We start from the raw sequence: 9,983 nt of genomic DNA on the forward strand, positions 1-9,983 counted from the left end.
ACTTTGATGATAACACTGATATCTCAATTTTAAAGAAAAATCGAATATTATTGAGTTATAAATGCATAAATACATCTACAAAACTAATAAATCATAAAATTAGTACAATATTATCAGTTTTTAACTCTTAATCACTTCAATATTCACAAGGACGCGAACTCCCGTAAGGATGTCGGTCTTTAATAGTATCTTATTGGTGGCAATATATAGGATATAACAGCTTTACAAGTATGTATATTTATTTATGGGACATTTATGTAATAAAAAATCATGAATTTAATAATGCATGAGCCAAATATTTATGTTAATAATAGCAAATTTATATCAATTGTCGGTAATGTCAGCGTTCTTGAATTACCTCCGGGCCCTTGGGGCCCTTTTTATACCGTCGAAAATTTGCCCAGGGTTGACGGTCTTTAATAATATCTCGTCGATGCTTCGACCACTCCAGCATCCTCTTAAACTAGATAATTCTTCTCGCATCATTTTGATACATAATATAAGAAATTTATTTGGAAAGAAATATAATTAATATAATTAATATTTTTTAAATATATAATTTTAATTATATTGTTGAAATTTAAAAATAATACTAATATAGATATTTAAATATAGGGCGGGAATTTCTGAAATATAGCGGACCAATCAATGCGCGATTTTCTCATATCGTCACTCTTATTAGAAGGTTTCTAGTTGTAAGTATCAGATTGGTCTTTTTTATTAGACCAATGAGAAGCTACCACGATTTAAGCTTTGCAGAATGCAGGCGTACTCAGATGATCGTGTAACGTCTGCTAGAATGGCAGGGTTAAAATTAAATTGGGTATTATTCATAAATTTAACAATATGCGTTGTATTATCTATAGCTGGGTAAGTTAGAACAGTATTTCTATTTATGGCACATTTTGCATGATAGCCTTTTTCGAATAAGTCGCATTAACCTCATCCTTTCCATCTTTTCCACTTGTCAGTTAAACTTGTGCATCTCATATACGAGATTTGTATAATAATCTTGAAATTCAACAAGAAACATGAATAGATGAAAAATTCTCTAATCCCTGTAATTTTTTAGTTCTGAAAATTGATACAGATCTTGTATAATATAGGCTGTTAGTGTTCGATAGGTTTTTCAATTAAGTAATGATAATGTGCAAAAATAAAGTTTATTGTAATTGTTACCTTTCTTTTTGCAGAAGAGATTTTTATAATATATTAGGATTATCACATAGTGCTAGTACACATGCAATTAAGAAGGCTTACAGACGATTAGCAAAAGAATTGCATCCTGATAAGAATAAAGATGATCCAGATGCCTCTCAAAAGTTTCAAGATTTGGGAGCAGCTTATGAAGTGCTGTCAGATCCTGAGAAAAGAGAAATATATGACAAATGTGGAGAGGAATGTTTGAAGAAGGACGGCATGATGAATAGTAATATGGATCCTTTTGCAAGTTTCTTTGGTGACATTAATTTCCATTTTGGTGGTGAATCGCATCAACAACATCAAACTCCTAAAGGTTCAAATGTTGTAATGGATCTGTTTGTTACTTTAGAAGAATTATATAGCGGTAATTTTATTGAGGTAAAATTTTCTCCTGCTATGAATAGCACAGTGTGTAATTTTTTCCTTTACTAAACTTATTTTGTTACTATATTTTAGATTACGAGAAATAAGCCAGTTATAAAAACAGTGAAAGGAACAAGAAAGTGTAATTGTAGGCAGGAATTAGTTACTCGCAATTTAGGAAATGGTAGATTCCAAATGATGCAACAGTCTGTGTGTTCAGAATGTCCAAATGTGAAATTGGTTAATGAGGAACGGATATTAGAAGTAGAAGTTGAACCAGGAATGGTAGATAATCAAGAAACTAAATTTACTGCAGAAGGAGAACCACATATTGATGGAGAACCAGGAGATCTTATAATAAAGTGAGTAAATATTCTGAATGTATATATATTCATACACACACACACACACACGCGCGCGCGCGCGCACGCGCATGCACACGCACACATACATGTGTGTGTATATAATTAATTGAGACAAAGATTATCTTAAGTGGAGGTAAAAATCAAAGTAAATTGGAATTATAGAATAACATTTTTTATATGTATCTTTACATTCAAAAAAAGCAACTTAAAAAATTAATCGGACATGCAAATACTTGATTTAAAATTCCGTTTGACAACTTTTGTTCATTTTTATTTACCAAGATTAATTATATTATTGTATGTATTATTGTATTATTGTACTAATTGTGTTATTGATTTTAAAGGTCAAGTTTTTACCAAATACAATTGAATTTTAGTTGAATATACATATGTTCAGTTGATTTTTGAAATAATTTTTGTTTTAAGAAACTTGAAAGAAGAGTTTAATGTATTATTTTAATTTTTAAATGTAAAATCCCTTCTGAGAGTACTTTTTTCTCGATCTATGTTTTAGCCTATCCTATATAAGGCCACTATTTAATTTATGCATTTTTGTCATATGACAAAATTTTGAAGCCTGTTGATAGGATAGAGAGATCCAAGGACCTCTCTGTTCTGCACATATTTGTCGTACGACAAAAGCGTACAAATGGAATAGCATCCTAAGTTAATACAATTATATATTCACAATACAATTGTCTGTTATAGGATACAAACTATACCTCATCCTGTTTTCGAAAGAAAAGGTGACGATTTATATACAAATGTTACGATATCTTTGCAAGATGCTCTATTAGGTTTCACAGTAGATATAAAACATTTAGATGGTCATATAGTCACTATTCAAAGGGACAAAATTACTAAACATGGTGCCCGAATTCGGAAAAAGGGCGAAGGAATGCCTAATTATGATAATAACAATCTTCATGGCGCTTTATATGTTACATTTGATATTGCATTCCCCGATAATGACTTTACAGACGAACAAAAAGAAGGTAAACCAAAATATTCTGTATTAGTGCGTAAAATTTTATGCATTATATTATTATATATTATTACATATTATTAACTATGACTCTCTTAAGTAACATCTTAAATAAGTTATTAGTCATAAAAAAAATGATTTTATTATATTTCAGATATAAGAAAATTATTGCAACAAAGTTCTGTAAATCGAATATACAACGGTATACATGGCAATTGAATATTTAAGTGCAGTTTATGTACAAAGTGAGTGCAAAGTGAGTGCTTTGGTTGGAATGTATGTCTTGATATAGTATGTTTGTATTAAGAGCGTTATTCTTGCTTCCGTACTAAAGAATACCAAGAAAGTTAGTAATCCAGTGATTGTACTGGATATATAAATTTGAGTACATATATAATTTTTTGCACAAAATCAATAGCAAATATAATTTATTTAGATGCAAAAGACTGGTTAAACTAGTTATTGTTGCCAATTATTTAAATTAATGTTTGATTGTTGCCAATTATTTGCCGATATCAGAAATAATTGAACAATTTATTTTGTAATTTAAGTTATATTGATTAAATTATATGATTAATATAAGAGAGATTGATATGTGTGTGGATAGATTTTGCATTTAATATGAAATAATAAAGACCACATATAAATTAATAAATTATTAATGATTGGCCATGTTTATATTATTATTAATAATGTAAACTCTTAGCAAGTATATTGGCATAAACAAGGTGAAATTTTTTTGCAATTGCAAAGAAATTTAGAACATAAACGTCAGTGAATATATAATGAATATAATACCATGATAAAATTAACAAACATGCATTTGTAGCCAATTTTTTAATTCAAATATATCTATGTATTTTAAGTGGCAATATCTTCTATATGTAATTTATTATAGTATATGTATAATCTATTACAAAATTATTACAAAAAAAGATGTGATTATTTTTCCCCAAACAAATATAAGAAAGTAAACCAGAAATAAATACACAAGCTCTCTATAGAATGTGTTCTAATGTTTTATGAAATGTATTGTCAGAGAGTAGGCTATTTTTTGTTCATTTTTCGATGTAAAGTTTGCAGAAATATGTTAGAAATAATTGCAATGATTAAATGAGTATCACATATGATCTAATAATTAATTTTATTTAGTTGCGATCGTGAAAAAATGGTTTGATGAAATACATCCATAAAAAATAGTAAAATATCTTTATATATATATATATAAGACAGTCTGCATGACAAGTATAGGTCATTTTGATATAAATTAGAGTGGATGAAATATATTTTCTTATCAAGTGCAAAGCTGTTTTATTCGACGTGTTGTCACACGAGCAAACAAGCAAGTGAACGAAGAAAAGAGAAATGTGCGCAATAAGAGATACAAAGCGACCGCTTATACAGTTCTACATCAAGAAAGTAGTCTATCTTGGAAGATAAAATAGCCAATCTTTTCTATATAATCTTAAAGTTCTAAAAATATTGTATAAATTTTCTTATATAATCTTAAATTTCTAAAAATATACTTCTAAAGTTTTAAATTAAAATTTGAAGATTAGTGAAAATACAGATCAACGCGCAGATAAAATTTTATAATTTTATCATTTTTTATAAGTTTTATTATTACGAAATATTCTGCGAGTTCTACTGAAGGTTTCCTAATAATACAAATATATTTTTTGCAAATTAAGTATTAGGAAACAGTTAGGCACATTATTACAAATTTTCTTTGATAATAGAATGAAATATAATGAAAATGTGAAATGTTCTAATCATTTATAGAATCGTTCTTTTATCTAGTTTCTGTTTTTAAAAATAAAAGAAATTTTTATTAAAAATTGCCAAATATGTTGCCAAGTATTAAAAAAATCACTTACAGATATCATATATACAATACATTAAAATTCAATATCTTTTAATTTCAAAATTAATTATTTATTATCTTATAGGAACGGATATTTGAAAAGAGCTCAAGTAAACATTTGCTTCCTCTTTTCTACTTCAAGTATCTCGACTTACCATCTTATTATTATTTCATTATTCGGAATGTAATGTTAGCATTGTTCATAAATTGCTCTAAAATATTTATTTTTAGGATAAAATTTTACTAAAGTCGCAGATTGCTTAGATGATTAAATTTTTTCTTTAACTTTCATCACCATTATTTTAAAAATATGAGTTTTCTCGATGATCCTACAGTTTACTTTTACTCCATATATAAACTAATGAAAATTGAGATACTTAATATTGCTTGAATTTTTAAAAATAATTATGACGGCCGTTATCACTATCGCCAGGAAGACAGGATATTTTTTTTAATGCGTCAACATTGTATAACAAAAATGACTATTTTTATGACTCATAAAAATTCAGTTATATTCTCAAAACATCAATAAATATATACAAATATGTATAAAGCTAGGAATCGCGTGATAGCATTTATAATTATTTCTTGAAAAAATCTGAAAAATCTCGAGCGGAAGATAGACTGCCCCTTAATGCTCGTAAATATCTATTATTGCCTGATTAAATTAATCGAGGAGCTATATGGAGGAATATATATATAATAATATATATAATAAATAAATATTAAGTTATGTAATTATATTCACAATATACGGTAAACACGATATTCTTGAGAATATGAACTTGTGCGATGTCACTCGATGCCACTCATCAAGCCGTTTTATTTGACTGTATGGTTCCGAACGTTTTGGCCACACTTCGAAATATATTTAGGATACTTTTTGTTCAGAATTAAATTTCCTATAAAATCTCGAAGTCTGGCCAAAACGTTCGAGACCACCCTGTATATAAAAATATTGTTCGTTTCATCCGGAATAAGATAGAAATAATAAGATAGAAGCGGCAACATCTTACAAAATTGAATATGGAGTTTGTCAAAACACTTGACAGTTTCTTTCGAACCCATAAATCTAATCGAACCGATCTCCAAGTCTGAGGAGAGGGATCTCTTTCCAGACAAAACACGTGTCTAGAAGACGACAACTTTCAAAGACACTTTGAGGACGTTTTATCTTCTATTAGCCATATATATGAATTTTGCACCTTTAACTTGGTTTTTTAATTTCTATGCAAATTTTTATATTATTTCAAATTGTATAAAAATCTGAAAAAATTTTTGCTTATTTGACACAGTTTTAACAACGAGTTTTTACTATCATAGAAGTCGAATATTTTTTTTATTTTTTACATATTTATAAATTGATCTACCAAATTTCGCAATAAAAAAATCGACTGTATTTTCAAAGTTGGCTTCCAACTTGTCAACGGAGAATTTTATGTATTCGTAAAAGCTTTTAACTATGAATTTTTACTAACATGGAAGTCGGATTTTGCATTTTATTTATTTTTCACAGATTTAAGAGAGTATATCTACTATATAATAAAAAAAATCTATTCCTTCAAAGTCCAACTTGGCTAACGGAAGACTAAACACACATATTGTCTGAATGAGTTGCACCAAGCTCCGATTTAAATTATTAGATATGAAAGGTTCAGTACTCGAGCAGTCTGTTGGATATATGCTAAAGACAATAACAATACAAACGCATGTTGAATTCATCCACACAGGAACTCTGACTGCCATATGCATTCAGCCTACTGACCGACCCAGCCAATTTGCGGCTGTTGTCGTCTGCTTTATAACGTACTGTACCCTCAAAGATCGCATCACCTGGGGTGGTTTGTATGGTCACTGTGTAATCCACCAGCGTTGCTCCTTCCGTCTTATCCTGCCACATTTTCGCATCTTTGATCATTTTTAGGTTCAAGGTTGCGCACATTGGATATCTGCTTATCATGTCATTCAGTTCTCTGACGAGGAACGACACACTATCGTGCAAGCCGGTGTCATTCCACGCGACCGTATTACTGGTATGGCACATGCACCAATGATTTGCAATGTGCGCCATGTCGCAGGTACGAATGTCTGGTACTGGCAGGAACCAACTGATGCCACGTGGGATGCCAGGCGAGGCGGCTTGAATTTTAATGCGCTTCTTAAGAAATGACTCTCGCAAAAGTTGCGGATTCAGCAAATCCATTAACGTTTCATGAAGATCGAAGGGCGTTGTGAGACTGTGGCTGTTCCTTCGCAAATTTCCCCAAGCCAGAGGAAACTTTTCGCGCCACCATCTTGGTAACACGATAAAGACGAAAGGTAGACTATCCTCAATCTTTCCCTGATACGTTTGTCGGAAATCGCCCCATCTCATACCGTGGTCGCTCATCATGATCAAGACTGTGCGATTCAGCAGACCCTCCCGTGATGCATACTCGACGAACTCGTGGTAGGAGTTGTCACCCAATTGAGGATACGTGAAATAGTCGTGGGTGAGACTTGCCTGCCAAATGAAGGCGAAGTAAAGTTCCGAGGAGAACTCAATCGCTGTTTTGCGTGTGTAATCCAGCATGCATTCAAATGTCTTCCTGGTACCGAGGCAGAGATTGGCGTTCAGTTTATGGGTGTTACCAATGTCATTCTCAGCACCGATGCAATATGGTCTCAGATAGTAATCTGTCGGTTGATCACGGAATCCTGGTTTCAGATAATTGAACGTGGTCATGCTACAAGCATCCTCGCCGAATACTGTGCGGTAACCAGCATCACTGAAGTTCTTCCACAAAAGCGGGCATTCGTCGAAAGTTTTGTTAGGCATTTGCCAACACAGATCCCGCAATTCCTCCTGATTCAGACCACTTAATACTGGGACGAGGTTTGGGTACGTGTTATCAGCGACCTTGGTATAGCCCAACATTTCTACGGCATCGAGAGACTGAAGTGATTTTACAGTCTTCGGCATCATTCTGTGAAAATTCATTCTGGAAACCGAGTCGAGTCCGACAATGAGAACGCTGAGACGATCGTCGATCAGCGTATCCATTCTCAGTGTTTGCCTGCATCTTTCTTCTATCGAAGGCTTACGAGGTAGGAAAGCGTAGTAATCTTTGTATACCATTTCGTTGTTTTGATAACATTCAACTTTTATGAATTCAGCATTCACTATGCAAGAATCTTGGAAAGGATAGCACTGTGTGTCATATCTGCAAAATTTTATTATCTAATTTAAAGTTATCTGTATAACAAATCTATCCTACAGATAATATACAAGATATATCAGACCACCTGTATTATTTTTTTTTCTCGGAAATGTGATTGGAAGTTGAAGAAAAAACATTTTCATTATCAAAGCTTATCTGACCTAACTAAATTTTTGGTTTTCCGGAAATATGATAAACTTGGGTCAAATTTGAAATTTGTAATGGGAATATATATAAGTCGAGTAATTATCGTTAAATATATCTTTCAAAAATAAACAACTATTATTTAATAATAATGAAATTAAATTAAAACTAATGAATTATAAACTCCTTTATATATATCTCTCTCTATTAATACAACAATAAAAAAATTTTATACAAAAGCCTAATAGGAGTTAACCTCTTGTTAAAAATTGCGAGATATACATTTGTTTAAACTCTTGTTTTTATTTGTTTAAACTTTTGTCTTTTTTTAATATCTTTTTTTTATGTTACGGTTTACGAAAAAAAATTTTTTTAATCATAGATTATATGAGTCATTATTGTCTAGATGTTAAAAGTTATCGAGGATTTATTAAATTAAAATCTTTAAGATCAAACCATATGAGCAACAAAATTTAAACAGTTTTTTCTCCATTTTTATTTTAATTGAGAAAACGCATTAATAAGAAATTATGTCATTTTTTGTTAATAGTAAAAGATATTAAAATCTTTTTTATTTAGAAGTATTTTTTTTCAATGGGCTTATTCAATGATGTTCTACCTTACCTATATTTTAATTAAAAATTTAAGAATTTGCTACATTTTTCCCATTTCGTATTTCATTCCTAAAAGCACAAATACTACCATTCGATTTATCACATAGCGTTTGATGTTAAAAATGTTAATTTAAATTTCCGATAATTTTAATGTTTTGATAAATGGATGATTCTGTGACATTTCTTTATTTTTGTTGTAAATCATAATATAAAAAAAATTTAATCAAAAGTTGTTTATCTTTAAAAAACCTATCCAATGATATTCTACTCGATTTATATTCCTATTAAAAATTTTAGATTTAATCTAGATTATTTTATTTTTAAAATAATGAAAATTTTTTCTTCAATTTCTTCCAGTATTCATTTCCGAGAGAAAAGAGAAGTACGGGTTGTCTGATACACTTTTAATATACATATAATTTATGTACACATGTGTACATAACATATAGGGTTGGGTACTAACTAATCAACAAATTAAAAAGTTAAATAAAAAGTTAAAAAGTTAATAACTTTTAACTTATAGTATATAATTTAGTTAATTTTAAATAAATTAATTTTTAATTTAATTTATTTTAAACTTTATTACCAATTTAATATAGTTACCTTAATTTAATTACCTTCAATTTTAATTTATTAAGTTTTTCTTTTTAAGTTTTAGTTTTTTTTAATTTCTGAAAGCCAATATTATTTTCTATAAAATTTTCTATAAAAACATTAGAGAATTAATTTAGAAAAAGTTGAATAATTGTGATGCTCGTAGTGCCCAAAAATGAATGTGGTTTGGATACATTGTATTTAAGAAATGTTCAATGCAATTGCGTTATGTTGTCCTTGCTTTACATTTGAATGATAAAGAAAGAATAAATTTTTTATTTACATATAGTTTTTAAAGAATGTGTAGGCATGGCCAGCACAAAAAAAAGTACAAGGTTACTTACATTTTTAAAAATTATATTTTATTTTTCTTTTATATAAATATATCCAAATATGAAAATATTTATGTAGAAATATAAAAAATCAGTTTTTTATTGTACAAGAGATATTTTTGTTGTTTTACATAATTTATAACTATTAAAATGTTAAATTTATGATGATCGTTTATTGTAATTGTTTTGTTATTTACATAAAGTAATCTGATTTAAATAAAAATTAGGATATTGTAATTTAATAAAAATAATATTGGTAAACATCAGGGGACCCTTCCCAATGACCTTGACCTTGACACTCACCCCCCCCTCCCCCTGC

General features: G+C 29.6%; 2 protein-coding genes across 2 annotated transcripts in view; one reads left to right on the top strand and one right to left on the bottom strand.

Annotated features, from left to right (window-relative positions):
* Positions 1-749: 749 nt before the first annotated feature.
* On the top strand, positions 750-3,601 carry shv (DnaJ heat shock protein family member shriveled). Its single transcript, XM_018501826.1, has 5 exons — positions 750-870; positions 1,194-1,581; positions 1,660-1,928; positions 2,640-2,926; positions 3,071-3,601. Exons 1-5 carry the CDS (start codon positions 761-763, stop codon positions 3,133-3,135), a joined length of 1,119 nt encoding a protein of 372 aa, XP_018357328.1. The 5' UTR covers positions 750-760; the 3' UTR covers positions 3,136-3,601.
* Positions 3,602-6,389: 2,788 nt separating this feature from the next.
* LOC108757415 (uncharacterized) overlaps positions 6,390-9,983 on the bottom strand; it is a 14,889-nt gene continuing 11,295 nt past the window's right edge. The window contains 1 exon segment of the mRNA XM_018501825.1: positions 6,390-8,015. Within this exon segment, the coding sequence (XP_018357327.1) occupies positions 6,465-8,015 (1,551 nt within the window). The 3' untranslated portion in view covers positions 6,390-6,464.

Source organism: Trachymyrmex cornetzi, unplaced genomic scaffold (assembly GCF_001594075.2).
Source record: "Trachymyrmex cornetzi isolate Tcor2-1 unplaced genomic scaffold, Tcor1.1 scaffold1411, whole genome shotgun sequence".
In the NCBI taxonomy this organism is placed as follows: Eukaryota; Metazoa; Arthropoda; class Insecta; order Hymenoptera; family Formicidae; genus Trachymyrmex; species Trachymyrmex cornetzi.